This window comes from Microtus oregoni, unplaced genomic scaffold (assembly GCF_018167655.1).
Source record: "Microtus oregoni isolate MIOR12 unplaced genomic scaffold, Mior012 000034F_ref0000314, whole genome shotgun sequence".
NCBI classification, from domain to species: domain Eukaryota; kingdom Metazoa; phylum Chordata; class Mammalia; order Rodentia; family Cricetidae; genus Microtus; species Microtus oregoni.
The window spans coordinates 21566819-21592741 of NW_024543093.1; the positions used below are offsets into that span (position 1 = coordinate 21566819).

The 25923-nt window shown below is 37.0% G+C and overlaps 1 protein-coding gene across 6 annotated transcripts in view; it reads right to left on the bottom strand.

Annotated features, from left to right (window-relative positions):
* Positions 1–25923, bottom strand: part of Lrrcc1 (leucine rich repeat and coiled-coil centrosomal protein 1) — a 39302-nt gene continuing 13379 nt past the window's right edge. For 4 of the 6 annotated variants that reach the window (XM_041630300.1, XM_041630301.1, XM_041630297.1 and 1 more), the window contains 10 exons: positions 25592–25796; positions 24530–24669; positions 23648–23849; positions 22565–22750; positions 21615–21789; positions 20602–20765; positions 19701–19909; positions 19478–19615; positions 18665–18800; positions 9132–9327 (listed from right to left, as the gene is read on the bottom strand). In XM_041630300.1, the coding sequence (XP_041486234.1) occupies positions 9205–9327; positions 18665–18800; positions 19478–19615; positions 19701–19909; positions 20602–20765; positions 21615–21789; positions 22565–22750; positions 23648–23849; positions 24530–24669; positions 25592–25796 (1678 nt within the window). In that variant the 3' untranslated portion in view covers positions 9132–9204. Of the gene's footprint in view, positions 243–9131; positions 9328–18664; positions 18801–19477; positions 19616–19700; positions 19910–20243; positions 20437–20601; positions 20766–21614; positions 21790–22564; positions 22751–23647; positions 23850–24529; positions 24670–25591; positions 25797–25923 lie in introns of those variants that run through there. The other 2 variants (XM_041630299.1, XM_041630302.1) reach the window with 2 other exon arrangements.

A 25923-nucleotide genomic window follows, 5' to 3' on the forward strand; every position in this document is an offset into this window, starting at 1 on the left:
AAATGCTTTTTATTCTTTTATTTGTTGTAAAAACATTTGATAGATGTAAAATTTATACACAATCCAGTCTTTTCATGTGGATTGTAATATATAGAGCTGTGCAAATGTCATCTGCATAATCAAACACAGAAGAATAAATGTGGGTACTTAAGTCCAAGCCCTCAGGAGCACATCGGCAGATGAGGTGAGAACTTGACCTGGAGTCCTGCTTTCCAGTCTCAGTCTGCACGCGCACAGTCACCCTGCGAACAATCAACAGCACAGTGAAAAATAAGTATGTTTCTTTCCCACCAAACATTGCTGAGAATGAGATGGATGGTGAAATGTTGATGGACCTTTTTGAAATTTCTACTCATTAAAAACCAGAATACAAATAATCTTAAGACACTATTGGTCACACTGAACACTTAACAGATATTAGGTGACTAAGAATACATTTTTTCCACTCTGACTTCGATTTCCATGTCCTTTGGCTATAAAGAGACAGTTATTGAAAGGGGCCAGTTACTACATACAAATGCCTGCCCTTTTGGAGAAACACCTCAGATCTCTTTGGCAGATTTTTGTTCACTTGCTAGTCTAGTGGAGCTAGCGTGTATTTCACTGACCTGTGCAGTAATATTTCCACGTCAGCAATCTTTTAACAAATTTGGGTTAGTCACATAGATTTGTAGGACAAATATTATGATGCGCTGTAATATTATTGAATAAGTTTTAATACATTTCAGAATAATTATGTAATTCAGGACTAGGTTGAGGGATGAATGGCAAGAATTTGATGATGAAAAGAATAATTAGGCCAGTTCGGACTGGATTTAAAGTATGTGATATTTGTGGAGAATCACACATGCCATTTTCATATATACAGGATAAATAAAAAATATGTACTCTTCTGTCACAGTAAATATTTAAGAAAATAAAAGTTTTTATTTGACGAGGAGAGTAAACTATCTTTCTTTCTTTCTTTTTTTTTTGCCTCCCGTCCAGGGGGTAGGGCAGTGCTTTGGATTGAACCTGGGGAACTGTGAATGTCCAGGGGGGTAGGGCAGTGCTTTGGATTGAACTTGGGGCACTGTGAATGTCCAGGGGGTAGGGCAGTGCTTTGGATTAAACTTGGGGCACTGTGAATGCTAAATAAGTACCCAAGCATGGAGTTATGTTCTCAGATGGAACTTAGTTTTAAATTATTAATTCTATTTAATGGTCATGAATAATTGCAACTTTCAACTGTTCTCCCTTTAGCTAATAGTCCATCAAAAATTTGTGTATGAACTGTATTACCTCTTTGTTTTAATTTTTCTGAAACTAGATTTGGCTCTTTTTCCTTTCAAATGCTTATAACATACAAACATCTGTCTTCTGCATTTCTTTTATTTTATGTGCACTGGTGTGAGGGTGCCAGATTCCCTGGAACTGGACTTCCAGACAGTTGTGAACTGCCATGTGGGTGCTGGGGATTGAACCCAGGCCCTCAGGAAGAAAATTCAGTGCTGTTAAGCTCGGAGCCATCTCTCCAGCCAGATAATTACTATAACAAAAGGGTAGTTAAGGCCGGGTGGTGGTGGCATATGCCTTCCATCCCAGCACTCAGGAGGCAAGAGGCAGGCAATCTCTGTGAATTTCGAGGCCAACGTGGTCTACAGTGAGTTTCAGGACAGGCTCCAAAATCGCGGAGAAACCATGTCTCAAAAATACCAAAACCAAAACCAAAAAAAAAAAAAAAAAGTAGTTAAAAGGTGTTTCAAGGATAGTTAATCCTCTTATGACACATGACATTGCTTATCGCACACATGGCACAGCACTATGACAGATAATGCAAAGGCCTTCTGAAAGTTTGTATCCTGTAAGTACAAATAGCAAGTGCGGACTGTATGTAAACACACAATTTGCACGCACACAGCACAATGATTTTTGTCTTGTACTTCTGTTTTGCCAAAGGGGATACATACTATGTAATTAAAAACATGTTACCCTGGAAGAGTGGGAATGTTTTCCATTTTGCCATCCATTTCTAAAGGTAGCAAGCATTCAAAGCAATGGTTTTCATCAAGTCTCTCATCTCTGTTCTCATTTTTTCTCCCATTGCTTTTCCTTGTTCCCTCCCATTCTACAGTTGTTTCTTCCTTTTTGTCCTTCTGCTTTCCTATTACATGTATTCCACTACGGTTTTTCTGACCCCTGTAAAAGTTCTTCATTACCCCCATCTTGATACATGACTTACAAATATAGAGGCACACATGTAAACATAATTTATATATATATATATATTTATGTATGTAAACATAATTTTACATATATATATAAATTTAGTTCTTGCATGTGAGGGGAAATTGGTATTTTTGAGTCTGTCCTATTTTGCTTAGCAATGATTCTAATCACACCTATTTCACTACAAATCTTAACAATGATTCTAATCACACCTATTTCACTACAAATGTAATTTTTTCTTCCTTTACAGCTGCATAAAATTCCAGTGTTTATGTACCACATTTCTTTATCCTTCATCTGTTGATGGCCAATTAGACTGGTTCCATTTCCAAGTAAAAGTGACTAATATAGCAATAATCACATGTATGTTATGTTCACTTAGAGTCCTTTAGGTATTTATCCAGTGGTGTACAGCTGTTATGTGGCAGGAATCTCCATGCTTTACTTCAAAAGTCCTTGCACGAGATTACATTCTCTCCGATTAGTAAATTAAAGATCCTCTTCCCAGCATCCTTCTCTTCTCCACATCACCAGCCTTTACCTTTTACTTTCTTGAGGATAGCATTCCGGCTGGGGTGCTATGGACTAGCAAAGTATTGACGTTTTTGTGCTAAATTTTGCAGATCTTTGTATATCTTTCATTTTTACCTCTGCCACACAGCTTTTGTTTTCTATTTTATAAGCTGTCTTTTCACTCACTCTGATGGTTGTCTCTTTGGCTGTGATGAAGCTTCTTGATTTCATATGATTCCTATTTATTAATAAATCTTGGCGTTATTTCCTCTGCTGTTGGGGTCTTTTCCAGAAATTCTTGCCTCTATACCTTGAGATAAGTTAGCTATGTTTTCCTCTGAAGTTTCAGAATTGTAGATCTTACATAAAGGTCTTGATCCATTTTTTCATTGATTTTTGTGTAGGGTAGTTGATATTGGCATACGTTTACATTCATAAACCAAATTTCTCAGCATCGTTTGTAAAGGATTGTTTCTTCTCTAATGTTTATTCTTGAGAACTTTATCAACTGTTAGGTGCTTCTAGCTCTGTGGACTTCCTTCTGAGTCCTCTGCCCTGTTCCTTTGCTATGCTGTCTTGTTACTGGACTCTGTAATGTAAATGGGCATCATATTATGGAGCTTGCATTGTTGCTGCCAAGGACTGCTTTAACTACTCAGAGCCTTTCCTTTTGTGCTTCCACTTGCATTTTAGGATTGTTTCTAGTTCTGTAAAGAATGTCATTGGGTTTGATGAGGGTGCATTTATCTATCTGTAGACTGCTTTTGGTACAATAGTCATTTTCACAGTATTAGTTCTTCCAGTCCTTGAGCATGGATGGTCTTTTGATCTTCTAGTATGTAAAATTATTTCTTTAGTATCTTAGTTTTAATTGTATATGTATTTATACAACTAAATCTGATTCACATTTATTATTTTTTATATTCTATTGTGGCATACAGATTTTAAAAACTGCATGATGTTTATGTGCAAGCACACACGTGTGTATTTATGTGGAGGTCAGGGAACAACTTGTGAGAATCAGGTTTTTTTTCTTCCATTATGTGAGTCCCAGTGACCAAACTCAGGTACTCAGATTTAGCACTAAGTGCCTTTACTAGCTGATCCACTTCACCAGCTCAGCAATGAGACTTTTAGTTCTCACCTTCCCTAGGGTAGTGTTTATAATCTGATATGTGAACTCCAAGTCATACATAGTCATGCATAGAAATCATGTATATTAAAATATAAAGGAATCTAAGTTTGTCATAACAAAAAAATAAGAATATACTGGAGGGGCTGGAGAGAAGGCTTGGCAGTTAAGAGCACTGGCTGCTCTTCCACAGTCCCTGGGATCAATTCCTAGCATCCACTTGGCAGCTCACAACATTCAATAACTCCAATTTGAGGATATCTAATACCCTTTTTTGGTCTCCATGGGTACCAGGCATACACATGCTGTACAGATATACACGTAGGCTAAACATTCATACACATAAAATAAAACAAAATATAAGAAATAATATACTGGAAACATCTACTTAAGCTCCAGTAGCTCTTAAGTCTATTGTTGTGGATAAAATAGATAACCAGATTGTGGTCACTCACTGAAACTGGTGCTATTGAGACCTGTCTCTCATTTCTTACAGTATGGGTAGTGGGCAGCAAAAAAAGACTCCCAGCAGAAGGAACTACTATAGATAATTAGGACCACCCTGTCATTCCCACTCTCCTGTATGACCATATATGGTAACTCAGATGAGTCTGTCAACTGAACCATTACCATAGTGTTGCAACATTGTTTTTATGTATGTATATTTCTCATTATTTGTTACTTTTTTTACTTGTCTTGTAATAATAATATTAACCCAAAGACAATTAGCATTATCCACATCAGTGATGTGTAAATGGTACTAGAGTTGGGTGACTGCTCTGTATTCCCAGACACCTTGACAAAGTGTGAGGAGTTAGCTGTTATCCTTCAAAACATTCAGGACATTGCCCTATGCACAAGTATATTGGGATCCCCAAGGGTAACAGTGAGTTATCTTTACTAGTTATTATTCAAATTATTCAACTAGCCATCTGAATCTAACACCTCAGTTTGAGAGAAGCTCAGCAGTCTTGGAGAGTGAATCACGGCTTTGGGAATTTGGTTAGTTGTATAACTTCCATGTAGGGATGTAAGTGAATATTAGAACTCAAGTTCATAGCAAAGTGTCTAAGTCCAAAGACCACTAAGTTTATTTGAGGTACTTTAAGTCAAGAATTTAGATCCAAAGATAAATTTCTGGATAGAGAACTATTGAAGAAAATCCCCTAGATTCAGAAAACCAAATGATTCCTAAAACTTCTGATATTTCAGTGAATGTATAAATTATATGACACTCCTCCTCCCAACCAATGGGTTGCTGACACTGCTTCTAATCTACCATAATCTACATTCCTATTATGAAATTAAGTGTTCCATTCCTCTTTCTCACAGATAGGGGAGCCCAGATACTGCCAACAAGCAGAAATCTGTACTCAGGATTACACACTTGGAAATAATTAAGTAAGGTTCACGGGATATTTGTTTCCATAGGGCACACCAAGGGTTCCATAGCCTTCCTCAAACATCCTCCATATTGTAGCACCCATGTTGATAAATCTGAGCCTACCAAATTCTGAGCTTACCACCAGATAGAAAACTTATGAATGCATGAAATTGGAAGTATCAGGCATTGGTTTAGATAACAACCAGACTTACTGTCAGCTACCATTTAAACTCACATATTATATTTAATTGAATATTAAAGAAAAAGCACAGGAATTGCATATAATACCATCCTTTGGTATATCCAAATGCATATGAACAGATCTTAACCTGAAGTAGAAATTATGTTTATCTGCGATTTGAAATAGTAGCAAAAGCAGAGTCAAAAGTATGAGCTACATTATACTGTAATGACAAACTGCAATCCTCAACTATCATTTGCACTAAAATCTTACAGCACAGAACCATTTGTATAGCCTATCCAACCATAATCAAACCACACAAATAGACCAAGACCTGATTTGACAAATAGTACTACTAATGACATTTGTGATCTGGGGTAGCAGAAATATTGTTCTGGTAAATCGCTCTATCAAAAAAGACGTTATAGTGGTTATAGTGGTGGTGGCGCACACCTTTAATCCCAGCACTCGGGAGGCAGAGGCAGGCGAATCTCTGGGAGTTCGAGGCCAGCCTGGTCTACAAGAGCTAGCTCTGGGACAAGCTCAAAAACTACAGAGAAACCTTGTCTCAAAAAAACCAAACAACAACAACAACAACAACAACAACAAAAAAAACCCAAAAACAACAAAAAAGGCGTTATCTGAAGACTATATCTGAGGTGAAAGCAGGCAAATCAGCATGACACCTGTACAGAAACCTCCAGCAGATATGTAAAGGCCCTGCTCAGGACAGATACTTAAGAATTTTGTCTCACAAAGCAGTGATAGGTCCAGAGCTAAAGTTAACTGCAGAGCTCTGGGTCAGCTAATGCTTCCTACATGTGAACATAAACTCCTATCACCCGACGCTCCTGTTTCAAAGGTAGGTCTTGGGAGAAGGAAGCTCTGTAGGAGAGGTGTGCTGAGCATGTGAGGCTATGCCGGGGCCTGAGAATTTTTGAATGCTTAAAAAGTTGCCAAGTTATATTCTCTTGGTTCTATGATCACATGTTGAACAGCTAAATTCTAAACTATGACTCAATTACGCTATTTTCCAGAACACAATTAAAAGAGTAAAAAAAAAAAATCAGTTTGCAATGTCTTTATACATAATACTGACACATGAAGATCAACACCAGGAAGGTGATATCACACACTATAAACACTGTATTAATAAACTCAAATACACTTAACATGTTGATTCCTCCTGACCCGACTCTAAGTGGTGCCCCTTTCCATCTCTCTAGATGTCATTCTTATTCTCCTTAGGGGTTAGTATCTGAGTATTTTGAACTGCCAACACTGTAGAAAAATGATCCAACCTGGCCATAAAATACAGTAAATAACTTGAATTTTCTAATATAGATGATTTCAAAATAAAATGGGAAATTTGAACAACATGCCTCCTGTCCTCTCTAATAATAGGAGACACCTTACAAGAATTTATGAAATTCTCAAGTTAGGCATGATTTCCAGTCATTAATTGGTTTCATATGATAAACTGATAAGAGTTACATTTATTGCACCTATTAGAGTGGTTAGCTTGAATTTCTCCATTGTTTCAAATAAACTCAATCCCTTTGGGGAAAGCTTTGAGGGTAGCTGTATGCAAGTTCAAGAGATTCTACTTCAAGAAACCTGGGTCTGGGTCTCTTCTAGATCTGCCTCTCCCATTAGGTATCTTCAGATTTGTGACCTGCTTAAGAGTTAGTAACTAGACTCCTAGTATTCTGATGTCATGAGTGGGAGCTGGATGGATGGTGTCCTTCCCTTCTTGGCTGTGATTATCAACCATAATGTAGCCTAATAACTTTCAGAACTCATGCATAACCCTAACAGCTTGTCCACTCTGTGAGACTACATCCTTTGGACAGAAGCAAAGGGAAGAAACCTGACTTGCCCACACCCACAACCATCTACGGAGTTTCCCCAGGCTGAAGTGGAGGTGTAGAAAATGCAGTCCCTGAAACATCGTCCAGGCCTTTGCCATTGTTTCTGAGGTTTTTGTTGAATACTTCTTTTATTGCTGTACCTAATTAGGACTATTTCTAGAAGTTTTAAAACACTTTTGCCATCAGGATTATTTTTCTGGGAAGGTCAGTAAACCCCTTGTAGTCATTCAAATGTAGAGTCTCCAATGTGGTTCACCTACTTGAGTCTTCTGGTGGTGAGCTGTATGCATGGCATCATGCCTAGATTTGGCATTTTAATGATTTGGGGGGTTACTTTCCTAGTTAATACTCTACTGATTATTGTATGCATCTGAGCACTAATCATCTTCAATTCAATACTACTGTAATATGAACAAAACACACACTATAGTTACCAAGCTTCTGGTATTTTCTGCTATCTTCTATGGTATAAATTCAACAAGAGTAATTTCTGCCAGCTAGCCAAAATTCTAATCTTTTATATAAAAATTCACCTTTTGTAGTAAACCATTTCTTTTGGTGGGTTTGAGTTGTCAGGTATAATTTCCTTTCTGCCTAAGTATCTTTGGCATCTTTCTTACAGGGTTGACTGACAATGTAAGTCTTCATTAATGTAAGAATGTCTTTCAGCTATTTTGAATTCTTTCCAACCTGTATTGTTTTTGGTAAGAATTCTCTTGTTCCCTTCCAAATTTCTCGAAGTGTAGCTGACATTGTAAGGGTGAAATCTTTTTATAATGAATTTTATTAAAAATTTATCTGTTGGGCCAGGCAGTGGTGGTGCACACCGTTAATCCCAGCACTCAGTTCGAGGACAGTCTGCTCTCTAAGAGCTAGTTCCGGGACAGGCTCCAAAGCTAAAAGGAAACCCTGTCTCGAAAAATAAAAGAAAAACAAACAAAAAATTATCTTGGTTAATTATTTAAAATCAAATTTAGTAGGTTTGCAGCTATTCTTTATCTTGCTTCCAAGATGCCTATTACATGTTGGTTTCTCTGATATTAGCCGACTGCAGTATGTTGAGCACACAAGACTCTTTCCTGTAAGAACACTTATTATTTGGGTTTAACTTACTTTTTAAAATTTAGTTTACTAATGACACTAGTTTTCAAATGTGTTACATTTTCTTCCTTTCAGAAATGGCACAGGAGTATATTTTCCAGTGTAAGAGGTGACGGCAGTGACATAGCAATTCAAGACATGCTAGGAAATGAAGTGTTTCCAGTTGCAAAGTCAGAAGTCTCTTCATGAAGTGACTGAATGTATGGATGATGGTAGGACTGAGTGCTCTTCGAGATCAGACAATATTTATAAAAGTATAAATGTCATCTTTAATGAAACAAATACACCAGAAAGAGGAGACCAAGCTGTGGAGATAGCTACACCTGCTTTCTGAATGACAACATTTTTTAAAGAAATCATATAGACTTTAAATTTTTGGCTACATGTTATAGATGCTTTGAAAGAACAGAGCTACATCAACTAAAGGAAAACCCACAAATATAATTAGTTCTGCACTAGCACAAGTTAACAACAATGATTACTTTCTCTCTTCTCTCCTTTACTCAAATTCTAACCTTCCTTTACAAGTCTGCAAATAAACGTGCAATTACCAACAAGGTACATACAGGACAAAGACAAGAAAAAGTGCTTGAAGTCTAGTTATTATGATAGGTTATTCTAATATATATAATTATCAATAGTTTATTATAAAAACCCTACACATACAATTATTTCATCAAGTCTCTTAAAAATTCATAATGAAATGTGTAGAAAGAGACATTTCAAAGTCATAGCAGTTACTACGGTTACAGTATTTAATTGTTTGTACAATAGGTCTGTTGGTCCATTTCAATTAAATTTGTTCCCACAAACATCACATTTCTTTCTGAATTTCACTTAGAGCACAAGCAAGTTGCTTAATTTTTCCTTCCATTATTTTTTTGTTCTTGCATGTTTCTTCCAGAAGTCCTCGCATTTCTTCTTCAACTTGCTGAACCTAAACCAATGTATACATTTTACATTTTAATTTTCTAAAAAAAAATTTAAGTGCATTTTGAAAGTCAATGATGTATTTTATGTTCTCTATAATTTGTGATTCATTAAATGAAGTTAGCAAGATGCAACTGTTTCTCAAATGATAAAACTGAAGACTATATACAGTACTTTCAAGTGTATTGCCTATTTAGTCTGGAGTCTCCTATAAAAAAGAAAGCAATGTGTTTACCTGCATTTTGAGCTTAGAAAATGTGAAATCCCTGTTTTATAGAGAGAACAGAAACCTAGTTTTCTGGTTCCAACATTCCATTGCTCTGAGCTGCCTGCCAATGATGAGTTCAACTTAAAACATTCACCCCTTAAAGATTTCCAACTCACACAACTTCCCTCCCAAAACAATCTCTCTTTAATTCGGCCCCTCTACCATTTCTAAAGGTCTGTCTTACACCTTTGAAATATAATTTTACCATCCATTCATAGCCCACATTCCCCTAAGACCCCTGTATAACATACTACAGACTTCTGCTTGATTCTTCTATGTAGCTCACCATGTCTGACACAGCTAACTATGACCACTTTTTTCTATCACTTCATTCCTCACCTCCTTGATACAGATCTCCTAATTTCGGTTCCTTTAGAAAATGACTTTTCCTAATTTATTTTTTTATGTGCATGTGTGTTTTGCCTGCATACATATATGCTTACCACAATCATGCTTAGTGCTAATGGAGGTCAGAAAGAAGCATTTATTCCTTGGGACCAGAATTACAGTTGATTGTAAGCCACCATGTGGGTGCTGGGGACCAAGCTTGGGTGCTCTCCAAGAGCCTAGTGCTCTCAACCTTAGAGCCAACTCTCCAGTTCCAACTTTTCCTAATTTAAATTGTTACCTTGGTCTGTGATGCCTCAGGATCTATATAATTCCTGTGTCTGATTATTTTAAGCTCTGATTCTATTTTTCTAGGTTTTTTTAATTTAAAGTAATTTTGTTGCTTTAGTACACAAGACAAATTTACGCCATTAAGACAGAGACTGTGGATGACTCTTAATTCCAGCTGGATGGAAGGACCCACTTAATTTTATAATAAGGAGAAAATCGGTGAATCCGGCTCTATCAGAATCAGGTAGAATTTAGCATCCATGTCCTTTCTGTTCATTTCAGAGGCTTGGGAACAGGAACTGCTTAATTGGTAGAGATCTTCAGGATGATCAGGAGCAAGGCCTTTGGACTTAAGAATTCTCAAGAACTCATTACATCATGAAATAAACCATGCAGCACCAGGAAGTCCCTCAGGACAATCCTGAAAAGAGAAGCTTGTAACTTCTAACACAATACAAACTTAACCGTGTAATAAACTTCAGGCAGCAGGATTCCCCAGAGTTTGTCTGTTAAAAACCAACATAAGAAAGCACTTCTTGCTTTTTGTCTGCGAGGTCCTTGGAACTCTGCAAGAAACCCTGTTCCCATGCTGAGGAGAACAGGAAAGGTGAGTAAGGGGCCACACGGCTGGACAGCATGAAGTGCCTCTCTCTGGGACAGTCCTAGGGGACTGAATCCAGGCTCCCTCCAATTCCTTAAGCTTTTCTAGCCATCCGGCAAGGTGTGTTCCTGCTGCTGGCTTTCTTTACCCCATCCCACCCTGCCCCCAAGCCCACCTTTTCATCTGAGAGGTCCTTGGAACCCCCAACACAGCCTGCTTCAGGACTGAGGGGACTAGAGAGCCAGCAGGGAGTGTTCCTGCCTCTGGGACTTCTTTATCCCATCCCACCCAGGCCCCAAACCCGCCTTTTTGTCTGAGAGGTCCTTGGAACCCTGTAAGAGACCCTGCTCCCATGCTGAGGGGAACCTCAGAGTTGAGTAAGGGCCCACCTGGTTAGGCGGCCTGAAGTGCCACTCTCTGGGACAGTCTTGGGGCACGGAATCCAGGCCACCTCCAATTCTCTTAGCTTTTCTGGCCATCCAGTGGAGAGTGTTCCTGCTGCTTTCTTTACCTCATCCAACTCTGCCGCAAACCCACCTTTTCATCTGTGAGGTCCTTGTAACCCCCAACATAGCTTGCTTCAAGGCTGAGGGGATCTGAGAGCCTGCAGCAGTGCCGAGGGGACCTACTAGAGGGCAGACCAAGAAAAACTCCCCAGTACTCAGTCAGCCACAGCAAGGATTGGACCAAGACACTAAGATTCTGCTGGCCTCATATGAAGGAAGAGATGGGTAGGTGCCAATGCAAGAATTCCTCCAACATTCTGAAAAGCAACATGGTAACACCAGAATCCAGCAAACAGGAAGACTTGAACATCCTAACCCAGAAGAAGTAGAAGAAATCGACTTTAAATATAACCTTAGGAAAATGATGGAGACCTAAGTGAAAAACTCCCTTAAAGAAATGGAAGAGATGACAAACAGAAAGTTAGAAGAAATGAATAAATCCCTCAAAGATACCCAAGAAAACCAAGAAAAAGCAATCAAACAGGTAAAGGAAACAGTTCAAAGACTTGATGACCGAAATGAAGGTAATAAAGAAAAAACAAACAGAGGGATGGCTGGATATGGAAAATCTGGGTAAATGAACATGAACTACAGAGACAAGTATAACCAACAAAATACAAGAGAGAAGAAAGAATATCAGGTGCTTAAGATACTACTGAGTAAATAGACTCAGAGATCAAAGAAAACATCAAACCCAACAAATTTTTAATACAAAACATCCCAGAAATCTGGGACACCATAAAAGACCAAACCTAAGAATAATAGGGGTAGAAGATGGAGAAAACTCCAGCTCAAAGGCCCAGAAAAATATATTCAACAAAATTATAGGAAAAAACTTTCCCAACCTAAAGAAGATATCCCTATGAAGGTACAAGAAGCTTATAGAACACCAAATAGACTGAATCAAAAAAAAAAAAACCCTAAAAAACAAAAAACAACCCATCCTCTCATCATATAATAATCAAAACACAAAACATACAGAATTAAAGAAAGAATTTCACAAGCTGCAAAGGAAAAAGGTCAAGTAACATATGAAGGTAAACCTATCATAATTACACCTGACTTCTCAATGGAAACCATGAAAGCCAGAAAATCTTGGATAGATGTGTTGAAGACACCAAGAGACCTTGGATTCAAGCCCAGACTACTATACACAGCAAAGCTTTCTTTCACCATCGATGGAAAAAACAAGATATTCCATGAAAAAAACAGATTTAAACAATATGTAGCCACAAACCCAGCCTTACAGAAAGTACTAGTAGGAAAACCTCAACACAAGGAAGCCAACAATACCCATAATAGCACAGACATCTGATAACCCTCCACCAACACAACTCAAAAAAGGGAAACACACAAACACTACAACTAAAAAATAACCAGAGTTAACAACCACTGTTCATTAATATCACTTAATATCAATGGACGCAATTCATTTATAAAAGGACACAGGTTAAGAGAATGGATATGAAAACAAGATCCAGCATTCTGTTGTTTACAAGAAACACACCTTAACCTCAAAGACAGACACTACCTCAGAGTAAAGGGTTGGGAAAAGGTTTTCTAATCAAATAGACCTAAGAAACAAGTGGCTGTGGCTATCCTAATATCTAACAAAATTGATTTCAAACTAAAATCAGTCAGAAGAGATGGAAAAGGACACTTTATACTCATAACAGGAACAATTCATCAAGATGAAGTCTTAATCATGAATATTTATGCCTCTAATATAAAAGCACATACATATGTAAAAGAGACATTACTAGAACTCAAATCACACATCAAACCCCACAAACTAATAGTAGGAGATTTCAACACTCCTCTCTCACCAATGGACAGGTCAACTAGGCAGAAACTTAACAGAGAAATAAGAGAACTAACAGATGTAATGAATCAAATGGACTTAACAGACATCTATAAAACATTCCACCCAAATAGGAAAGAATATACTTTCTTCTCAGCACCTCATGGAACCTTCTCAAAAATTGATCACATACTCAGTAACAAAGCAAACATCCACAGACACACACAAAAAAATTTAGTAACCACCTGAGTCTTATCGGATCATCAAGGAGTAAAGTTAGAATTCAACAAAAATATTACTCACAGAAAGCGTATAAACTCATGGGAACTGAACAGTAAACTACTGAACCACCCCTGGGTCAAGGAAGAAATAAAGAAAGAAATTAAAGTCTTCCTTAAATTGAATGAAAACGAAGGCACAACATACCCAAACCTACGGGACACTATGAAAGCAGTGCTAAGAGGAAAGTTCATAGCACTAAATGCCCACTTAAAGAAAACAGAAAAAGGTCACATTAGAGACTTAACAGCACACCTGAAAGCTCTAGAAATAAAAGAAGCAGACTCACCTAGGAGGAGTAGAAGACTGAAAATAATCAAACTGAGGGCTGAAATCAACAAAACAGAAATACAGAAAACAATCCAAAGAATCAACGAAACAAAGAGCTGATTCTTTGAGAAAATCAACAAGATGAACAAACCCACATCCAAACTAATCAAAAGGCAGAGAGAGAACACTAAAATTAACAAGATCAGAAATGAAAAGATGGACATAACAACAGACATTGAGGAAATTCAGAGAATCATTGGTTCTTATTACAAAAGCCTTTACTCCACAAAATTGGAAAATGTAAAAGAAATGGACAATTTTTTAGATAAATACCATGTACCAAAAGTAAATCAAGACCAGGTGAGCAATTTAAATAGACCTATAACTCGCAAGGAAATAGAAGCTGTCATCAAAAACCTCCCAACAAAAAAAGCCCAGGGCCAGAGAGTCATAGTGCAGAATTCTGCCAGAACTTCCAAGAAGAGCTAATACCTATACTCCTTAATGTGTTCCACAAAATAGAAACAAAAAGAGTCATTGCCAAACTCTTTTTATGAAGCTACAGTTACTCTGATACCAAAACCACAAAAAGGCTCAAACAAGAAAGAGAACTACATACCAATCTCACTCATGAACACCAATGCAAAAATTCTCAAAAATTCTAGCAAACCCAAATCCAAGAAAACATCAAAAACAAACAAACAAACAAACAAAAAACAAACAAACAAAAAAACCAAAAACCAAAAACCCCTCTTCTGTTATAATCAAGTAGGCTTCATCCCAGAGATGCAGGGCTGGTCCAGCACACAAAAATCTATCAATGTAATCCATCATATAAATAAAATGAAAGAAAAAAAAGCACCAAATGATCATTTCATTAGATGCCAAAAAAGCATTTGACAAAATTCAATACCCCTTTATGATAAAGGTCTTGGAGAGATTAGGGATACAACGATCATATCTAATATATAATAAAAGCAATATACAGCAAGCCGACAGCTAACATCAAATTAAATGGAGAGAAGCTCAAAGCGATTCCACTAAAACTAGGAACAAGACAAGGCTGTCCACTCTCTCCATACTTCTTCAATATAGTGCGTGAAGTTCTAGCAATAGCAATAAGACAACATATAGAGATAAAGGGGATTTGAATTGGAAGGAAGTCAAACTTTCGTTATTTGCAGATGATATGATAGTATATATAAGTGACCCCCAAAACTCTACCAGAGAACTCCTACATCTGATAAATCCCTTCAGTGATGTGGCAGGATACAAGATCAACTCAAAAAAAAAAAAAAATCAGTAACCTTCCTACACACAAAGGATAAAGAAGCTAAGAGGGAAACCAGAGAAACTTCACCTTTCACGACAGCCACAAAAAATGCCATAAAATATCTTGGGGTAACACTATAACCAAGGAAGTGAAAGACCTATTTGACAAGAATTATGTCTTTGAAGAAAGAAATTGAAAAAAATACCAGAAAATGGAAAGATCTCCCATGCTCTTGGATAGGAAGATCAACATAGTAAAAATGGCAACCATACCAAAAGTAATCTATACATTCAATGCAATCCCCACCAAAATTCCAATAAAATTCTTCACAGACCTTTAGAAAACAATAATCAACTTCATATGGAAGAACAAAAAACCTAGGATAGCCAAAACAATCCTATAAAATAAAGGAACTTCTGGAGGCATTACCATCCTTGACATCAAACTCTATTACAGAGCCACAGTAATGAAAACAGCTTGGTATTGGCATAAAAATAGAGACGTTGACCAATGAAATCAAATTGAATACCCGGATATTAATTCACAAACCTATGAACACCTGATTTTCGACAAAGGAGCTAAAAGTATACAATAGAAGAAAGAAAGCATCTTTGACAAATGATGCTGGTATAACTGATATCAACCTGTAGAAGAATGAAAATAGATCCATATCTGTCACCATGCACAAAACTCAAGTCTAAATAAATTAAAGACCTCAATATTAATCTGACCACACTGAACCTGACAGAAGAGAAAATGGGAAGTAGTCTGCAATACATGAGCACAGGAGACCACTTCTGATGTATAACCCCAGTAGCACAGACAATAAGAGGCACAATGAATAAATGGGACCTCCTGAAACTGAGAAGCTTCTGTAAAGCAAAGGACACTGTCATTAAGATAAAAAGGCAACCCACTGAATGGGAGAAGATCTTCACCAATCCCACATCAGACAAATGTCTGATCTCCAAAATATATAAAGAACTCAAGAAACTAGACATTAAAACTCTAAATAACCCAATTAAAAATTGGGTACTGAACTGAACATTGAATTGTCAACAGAAGAATTTCAAACGACTGGAAGATACTTAAGGACATGTTCAACTTCCTGAGGGAAATGCAAATCAAAACAACTTTGAGATACCATCTTACACCTGTCAGAATGGCTAAAATCAAAAGCACCAATGGTAACCTATGCTGGAGAAGATCTGGAGTAAGGGGAACACTCATCCATTGCTGGTGGAAATGTAAACTTGTGCAACCACTTTGGTAATCAGTGTGGAGGTTTCTCAGAAAATTAGGAGTCAACCTACCTCAGGATCCAGCAATACCACTCTTGGGAATATACACAAATGATGCCCAATCATACTACAAAAGCATTTGTTCAACTATGTACATAGCACCATTATTTGTAATAGCCAGAACCGGGAAACAACCTAGATACCCCTCAATGGAAGAATGGATAAAGAAATTGTGAGACATCTACACATTAGGGTTCTACCCAGTGGTAAAAAACAATGACATCTTGAATTTTGCATGCAAATGGATGGAAGTAGAAAACACTATGCTGAGTGAGATAATCCAGGCCCAAAAATATGAATATGGTATGTACTCACTCATTAGTGGATTTTAGCCATAAACAAAGGACATTGAGCCTATAGTTCGCGATCCTAGAGTACCTAAGTAATAAGGTGAACCCAAAGAAAAACATATATAGATCCTCCTGGAAATTGGAAGCAGACAAGATTGCCAGGCAAAAGTTGGGAGCATGGGGGTGTGGGTGTGGTGGGGGGAGGGGTTGAGAGGGAGAGAGAAGGGAGAAGGGGAGGGGTGGGAAGAGCTTGGGGGAGTGGGATGGTTCAGATGGAGGAAGGACAGATATGGTAGCAGAGAAGAAGATATCTTAAGGGAGGCATTGTGGGGTTGGCAAGAGGCTTGACTCCAAGCGGTTCCTAGGAGTCCACAGGGATGTCCCCAGCTCGGACCCTGGGCAGTGAAGGAGAGGGTTCTTGAACTGGCTTTGTCCTGTAGTCAGAGTGATGACTATCTTGAATATCACCATAGAATCTTCGACTGGCGACAGATGGAGATAGAGACCCACATGGGAGTAATAGACTGAGCTCTCAAGGTCCAGTTGAAGAGCAGAAGTATGGAGAATATGTCCAAAGAAGTCAGGACCACGGGGCGGGGGGGTTGATCCACCCATTGAGACAGTGTGCTTGAAATAATGTGAGCTCACCAAAGCCAGGTGGACTGGGACTGAACAAGCATGGGATCAAACTGGACCTTCTGAATGTGGCTGACAATTGGGGCAGATTGAGAAGCCAATGATAATGGCACTGGGATTTGTTTCTACTCCATGTACTGGCTATTTGGGATCCTAGTCTATTTGGATGCACAACTTCCTGAGCCTGGATGGAGGGGAGAGGACCTTGGACTTCCCACAGTGCAGGGTACCCTGCCCTCTCTTTGGACTGGAGGGAGCATGGGGGAGCGGGAGAGAAGTGGGAGGAGGGGAGCAAGTGGGAATTTTGATTGGTATTATTTATAAAGTAATAAAAAAAGAAAGCATTTCTTCAACTCTTTACAAAATCATGTTGGTAGTAGGTCCAACATCATCCTCAGTATTTTCAGCCAAAAGCCTAATTCCTGTTTTATTGCCCACAGCACTTTTATATGATATTAAATAAAATATCTGAAACCACCACTGACTTCATCAAGTGAAATAACTTAGTCGTTATTCCTATAAACTTACTTAAACTACATTCTAATTGAGAATGATTTTGTGTCTGTCTTTAAGACTTACTTATTTATGTGTGCAAGAGTTGGTATGTGTCTACATGAGTATGTGAATGTATGTTGAGGTCAGATTAGGGCAGTGGATCCCTCAGAGCTGGAGTTACTGGCATTTATAGGGTGTGGTAACCTGACTTTTGCTCTGTGGATAACAGTATCTGAACTCTGAGCCTCATGATTGTTCAGTGCTCTTAACAGTTGAGCCATCTTTCCAGTTCCTCCCCTTTTTTTGGATATCTTTCTATTTAGCCCACTCTGGCAGGAACATTTGATTTTCCTCCCTCATCTTAAATACTAAGATTACAGGATAAGCACACACCACTGTGTTTTCTGCCTTTGAACGCTTTTTGGTTGCTCATTTATGAATCTTACACACCCTCCTTCTGTTTGCTTTTTTCCATTACTACTTGAAAATTAATGAAAAGTTTTTACGTATTTTTGAATCTTGTGGATCTCAACAGAGTGGCCATATTGGAATGCTTGTGTGATTGTTAGAATACCTTGGTTTGACCATTTTCCTTCTGAGGTAAAGTACCTGATGTCTGATTTGGCAGCACCAGGAACTCATTCTCATCAAGATGACAAAGCTGACTAATTTAAGACCCAATGAATAGGAAAGCGATAGCCGAGAACTTTCTCAAGGCAGTGGTAGACTTCATTTACACTTTTTCCTTGCCATAACCAAAGGGAAATTCACAGAAGACTGCCAAGATCGTGGACAAGTGCAACTGGGATCTAACTTAGGACTTGGTTCACTGGAGTTATTACCGAGAAATGACCCAAGTGGTGCCTGGATGCAGGACAACTTTGACAATGTGTTCTTCAGTAGTTATAGCATTAAAATGTGTAGCTTCTTCTAATTTTCAAAAATCTAATTTTTTAACTATAATCATTTAATATTGATTTTTAAAGTAAATCTTAACTCACAGTACCTTTAAATTCGCACAATCAATATATTTCTGCTTCTCGTTTGTTAGTTGTATTATTTCAGCTTGATGAGCTTCAACAATTGCATCAACTTGTTTTTTAAAAGCATCATCCATGCTTTGAAGCTTTTCTAGTGCATCCCTTTAAAAAAAAAAGAGAAAATACCCCATGCAGATGGGTACACAGATTAAGTGGGCTTTTTCTTAGGTGCAGTGAGAAGTCATCTGCAGACTGTTATTAATAACACTCTGCATCTTGAAATCAGAACCAGCAATTAAATTATAATACCCACTTCCCACAGAAACCTCTATCTTACAAATTATCTTTAAAATAGATTTATATATTAAAAGGTAAATCCTTATTTCCTACTGAGTATTTTTTTAGAATGAAACTAAAAAAATTGCAGTTAGCTATGTAGTTTTTTTTTTGATCTCTTTTAAAATCATTTCTCTTCCTCAGTTTATGCAGGCTAATTGTTATTTAAATCTACATTGCTCTTGACACTCAAGTGACTATCTGAATTCCATTTACACCATGCAAGATTTTATTCAGATAGTGACAGTAATGTTAGTAATAAAATGTACATATAATAATTACTATCGTTCAGGGACTACGCTATATGGAGAAATATATATTTATCAAGTTATGGGGGGACTATTACTTTCTATTTTATAGATGGCATGAAAATAATTTTCTTAGCAAATTAGTTATGTCCGCCATTACTTTGGCATCTTTTTCTTTCTTTGCATGTGTTTTACCAAGCCTGTGCAGTATGTATGTTTAAAGGGATCCCACATCCTTCATGACTTAATGCTTACTTTTGTAGCTCAAGGCTTTTGTCTCTCTCTGCTTTAAGTTTCTTTTCTTTGTTTTCAAATTTTTCTTTGACTTCTTTTACTTGTGTTTCAAGATGACAGAGTAGTTCTCCTTTATCATGCCATTTCTGATTTAATGTGCTAAAAAGACAGGAAATAACTTTAAAAGCGAAGAACATGAAATCATTAATCTAAAACTTTCTCAGTGGCAAGTATTATACAATACCTGTAAGCTTTTCTGATTTCTTCAAGTTCTAATTCCTTTGTTTTCAACTGTTGTTTTAGTTTTTCCTTTCTCTCATTGTGTCTTTCTAATTTTTCAATCACATTATCTAGTTGTGAACATTTTTCACTAAGTTGCTCTTGAGTACATTTTTCTACGAAAGTGATCTTTTCTTGTAATAATTTGATTTGGTCATCTTTTTCTTGTAAACACTTTAAAAAAAAATCAGTAATTTATTTTAGATGTTGCATATGGTAAAACTTAAGACCTAAAAGGATATTGAACATAACATTATATATAATACTAAATTTTCTTGTTATGGCTAATCTTTTACAGATGCCTCATGTTCTGTTATTTCAATGGCAATAATAAGCCATTGGGCCACAGCACTCAAGGCAGTGGCAGGCAGATCTCTGTGAGTTTCAGGTTAGTTTGTTTCCTTGCCACCCAGGAATACATAGATACATAAACCCTGTCTCAAAAAACAGTAAAAACAACAACAACAACAAAATCAAATTAAGATTCAATTTAATAAGTACCACATAGTACTTTTGAGTGCAAGGTGAAAAACTTTAAAAGGATACATGATATTCTTTCTCTCTTTAAAATCGACACCAGTTAGCTGGGTGGTGCTGGTGCACGCCTTTAGTCTCAGCACTCAGGATGCAGACACAGGTGGATCTCTGGGAGGTCGAGGCCAGTCTGGCCTACAGATAGAGCTCCAAAACCGGCTCCAAAGCTACAGAAAAACACTGTCTTGAAAAACAAAACAAAACAAGACAAAAAACCTAAAAGCCCAAAACCAAACAAAATAAAAATCTACAACAATTGAAGATTAAAAATATTAATTATTATTTTTAAATATGACATCAGCCTTTTTCCCAAAAGAAAACATTAAGCTTACGTCTTTTAATTTTCTGATGGTTTCAGTTTGGTCCTCGATGATTTTGCACTTTATTCTTAAGGCATCACAGTCACTTTCATGGCTTTTTCTCAGAGATTCATTCTCTCTGCATAAACTTTCAATTTGGGCTTCTAATTTCCCACGACTCTGAGCTAGTGACGATCCTAAGAAACAAATGCCAGTTAGAAACAACACACCTTGGGAATTTTTGTGCTTTATGAAAACCTAGCCTAATAAGGAGAAAAACAGAAAAATCGTATTGAAAACCCAAAGCAAACAATAATGCAAATCAACAGGAATTTAGAAGGAAAGCTTTCTAAATATTTCAGCTATTATAGATCCTATATAGGTAAGATGGAGCGAACAACCACATTAGAAATTACTATAGAATAAATAAATAATACTTTGTTTTAAACAGTACCTAACAATTCAAAATTTCCAAGCTATTTGTAAATGTTGAGATATGGTTTTCAACTTTCCTTTGCTAAGTAACAATCAGAAAAAAAACAAGACTAAGAATTTACCTACAATGTATATAGGTTTTCATTCATACAAAATTTTACTTCTTTCCATGCAAAATACTGTAAATGTCACAAATATGAATACTCATTTTAGATGTTAGTATTAATATAGAGGAGTATCACCACAGTATCCCGTGAAAATATAAATTTTTACTGTTTTTATATATCGGTGAAAAATAAATTCAAATAGAATAAAAGTATCAAAGCTACCATTCCCTCATCTGCTCTTTTCTTTCTCAGCTTCCAGGGCAGCAGCAGCTACAGACATGTACTGCCATGCCTGGGCACTTTAACAACTTAACTGCTGGAATGATTTCTTACTTCCTGAGAGGTGTGTGTTCCTCTCTGGCTGGTAAATGCGTATTTATCCTACCAGATAAAGCACTGCTTTTACCTTACATTTCAGAGGCAGGGAAACACCTTTTTACTTCAATATCGACATGTATTGCTTTCTCACAATGGCTATGTTCCATCTAAAAACTTGAGACTTACCCTGATGTGCTAGTTCATGTCCCCATACTTTTCGTTCTGTCCTTAAACCATAGATCAGTGACTCCTTGGCTGCTAGCTCAGAAATAAGCTGCGTTTTTTCATGCTTAAGAATTTCTATTTGAATGCTCTTCTGCTTGTCATCTTCAATCAAAATTTCCAGAGTGTTGATTTGATTCTATACACCCCCAAAACACAAAATCACCAATTATTTCACTTAATTATAAACATTCAAATTATATACACTATAAATTTTTATTAAAGTACACTTCTTTTTTATATCTTTAAGCAATTAAAAAGTAAATATTACCAAAATTTACACCAAGTTTTAAGACACATGCGCAAATGCCAACATCTAAAAAGCTATTTTCTAAAGCTTTCACTCTATAATTGTTAAAGAAAAAAACTGAACCTACAATTGTCAAAATTTCTCATGAAATATTTAAATTATCTTTAACTTTACAAAAGTTGAGTTCTTAGGTGAAAGAATGCAAATATTAATAGACATGAATTTAAAGGCTAATTAATACCATTAACACAAGTGGCACTTCTCAAACCTTAACACCTTTGAGTATGACGTGCAACTGGTAACACCTTCATAAAAGTAAATTTACTTAAGTAATTTATTTACATATTTTATTTATTTTTTTGAGACAGAGTATCATTATGTTTGCCCAAAGGGTCTAGAACTCAAAATGTAGACCAGGATGGACTCTAATTCAGAGATCCCTCTGACTGGTTCTGTCTCCTAAGAGCTGGGCTCAAAGTGTGCATCACTATACCTGACACGCTTAGATATTTTGATGAAAGCAATATCATCTATGAAATCATTAACTTCACAAGGTATACATTCATCAAGAACATCTCCAAATTAATCCTGAGTACCCTGAACTGCACTGCTCACACTTGAGGTGATGCGAAAGCTCCAAGGAAATGACACTCCAGACTCTTGCCTGTAAATTCGCGGCTGCTTCCTGTTTCAATTTGGAGACTTCTGAGAGTTTTGTCTTTTGTTCCTTCACCATACAGGTCAGATCTTTAATTAAAGATGATGATTCATTTTCTTTGCGTTGAGCCCAAATAAGAGCATGTTTGCTCTTGGCTAACTCAGTTGCAACATCTTCAAAACCATCTTGAACCTATATTTCAAAATCATATTATAAACAGCAGCTTCCCAAATAGAAAATATTGCACCTAGAAACAGTTTACAATTTTCATTTAAAAACCTTGCATTTTAGCAAAACAAAAATCAGAGGTAGTTTGTTTCCATCTACTAATTCCCAGCAGATAAAACACAGACCCAAGGGGTCTGCTCCTCATTTGTTTAGTTACCCAAGAAACTAAGTAGTGAGTGTAAGAACCAAGATTCATTTGTATGACACATACTCACTGAGCAGTTGCTATAGGTCAGCCACTGTTTGGCACTGCAGTGTACTTACTAATGGAGAAAACAGACTAAATTGTCTTGTAGTAGTTAGAGACTAGCAGTATACCAACAGGAAGAAACTATGCGTCATGAAACTATATAGAAAACGTAAGCTTAGAGGGATGTAAAGTACTGTAAGAGGAATGTTCAATTTTAAATGACATTGTTATTGAGAAGTTACCAGCAGACAACAAGAATGTAAATGTACAGGGAAGGTGTCTGGGCAGGAAGTGCTTCAAGGAACAGTATAACACATGTGATGGGAGTAGCATGAAGAAAGGGGAAAATGGCAAGAACATGAAGTCAGCTACAACACAGGGTTCTGATTATCCTTCTGAATAAAATGGAAAGGCAAATTAGTTGAGGAGTGGTATAACATCTAACTCACATGTTAATACAAAGTTGGTAAGAAAGACTATATTCTAAAAATAACACTACAAAAAGCTCGGAAGGTACTCATTATGGAGTATCAGAGAAAAGGGAGTCAATGTTGGCATTAGTTTTTGGCATAAGCACTTAGAAGACTGAGAATAGCATTAACAGAGATGGAAAGACTGTAAGATTCTAAAATGTGGTTCTCTTATCAACAGAACTACACATCAATTCTTACATCTTTAAATCTTCTGGCTTCAACAGTTAAAGCAATACGGAATTCATTTTCTAAATCCAAATACTGCTGGTTTAATATATCAATTTTTTCTTGGTATTCTTTTACTTCTTGCTCATGCTTTCTTTCTTCTTTGGACATTTCTTTAGCTAGTGCATCCTGAAACTCTGCATCACTGAAAAACGCCCTAGTTTCAATTTCTTTCCTGGAATGGAAACCAAAGCAATGCAGTTCATGAAAATAAGAATTCAAAGGTCTTTAAATAGCCATTAACATTTTGCATCACCTAAGGTTAATGGAAGATCAGTTCTTTGCTTTAAAACACAAAAATGTATAGACAGAGAAAGTTCATAGTCTACTGGTTTAAAGAATAAATACCGAGTAGTCTTACAATAGTTATTTGGAAATTAACAGCTACCTCTCTACAGGATGGGCAATTTTTGTTAAGCTTGAAGAAATGTAGAAATAAGGTGCATTATTTATAAGAATCTTCTTTTCATGATGACACCAAAGCCACACATTTGTTTTTCAGCTGCTATTTCTAAAGGACTGAATTTAATAGAGGTGCAAATATGTTTTTTTTCTTAAGTTAATTCTGATTTTACTCCTTTTTTTCACTACATTGATTGGCTGACAGATTACGTGTTATATCATACATAGATGTCATAGGACAACCTGCAGGAGCAGGTTCTCCTTGTGTCACAAGGGTCCCAGGAACCGTACTTGTCAGGCTTTGGTGTTAAGCCATGTTGTCAGCCCTCCATGAGTTAATTCTGTCAGACGTCACTAAATGGTCAATTGCTGGGTAGGAAGGAGGGTGGACAGAACCAGAAATTTCGATTTATACTTATGAATATCAATATTGTCTTGATACGTTTCATTCACCTGTGTTCCTCTTCTTTCAATGCCAGAAGTTCATGAAGCTGTTGCACTTGCTCCTTTTCTTGGTGAAGAGAAGTTCGAAGTAAGTTTATTTCTCGATCAGCAGCCGAGGCTTTGAGCTCCACCTCTTGGATAAGTCTCATCTGAATGAGGTACAAAGGATTACAACAGTCCCACAATTATCCCCCTGCCTCTTGGTCTAAAGTTAGTTGTAGTCTCATTTGTGTGTCATACATATGGTACATATAGCACTAAAAGTCACTGCCTGCTTGTACTTTATATTTGGTTAGTTTGTTTAAAGGCCAAGGGCAGTTTCATTAGTTTAAAAGAAAAGCCACAGGGCAGGCAAGCTGTAGACCCTGGCAGCTACCTGGAGGGGGAAGATGGAGAAGGGGAAAAAGTCATGCCTTTTGGAGTTAGGTACAGAGGTTAAACAAGCAGGCTGCCAGACACATGGTGAGTGAGAGTGCTTTTGGGTGTGCCGACATTCAGCACGTTAGGGAGAACATGACTAAGATCAGTATCTGAGAGAAAAGGGAAAGTCCTTATACAGAAAAGCCGGCAGACTTAAGAGCTTCATGGCCACCCCTACAACTACCAACTTGTATTTTATGGCAGCTCCTCTAAATGTTGATTAAATGGCATGACTTGATAACTGAGCTGTTTTCAAACTTTACTGAATTAAGAATGATATTGTCAGACCAAGTTGAAACATCAAATATACTGACATCAATTATTATTGATTTGCATCACATGTTTTGACAGGTTCCATGACAAAAGCATGAAAGTGAAAACTCTTTCAAGTACCTCACGGATTTGAAAGCTATCTCTCAAAAATATGAGCCTACCTACCTGCAATATTTCTGTCAACTCTTATAATTGCTTTATGTAAGTACTGGTAGAATAAAGACACAATCCACAGGCTGTGTGAATGCTATATAAAAAACAACAGTGACTTAATTTCTGCACAGAGCCTGGTAACTTTTGAGTTTACTATAATATTCAATTAGGTTCAGGGAGGAAGCCATGAATCTGTTCATCCACATCATGGATCCATTCGGATACCTGTGCCTGCTGCTGCTGTGCTTTCTGTTTCTCCATTTTTTCCAATGCCTTTTCCAGGGTTCTCAAGTGTCTGATGTGATCTTCCTGTTGATCTTGTGCTTTCATTAGTTCAATAGTTAGCTTTTTAACTTCATTTTGAAGTCTGTGAACTATAATTTCAAGTTGAGCCTTGGAATGTCTCTCTTTAAAAATAACATCCTTTAGCCTGAAGCATAAATTATATATGCAATCGTAAGAATGTTACATGTACAAAAATAATGAAAACTGTAATCAATGTTAAGGCTTAAAATAGTGATCAGTATCTGAAGTAATATATGCATTTGTCCCGACTC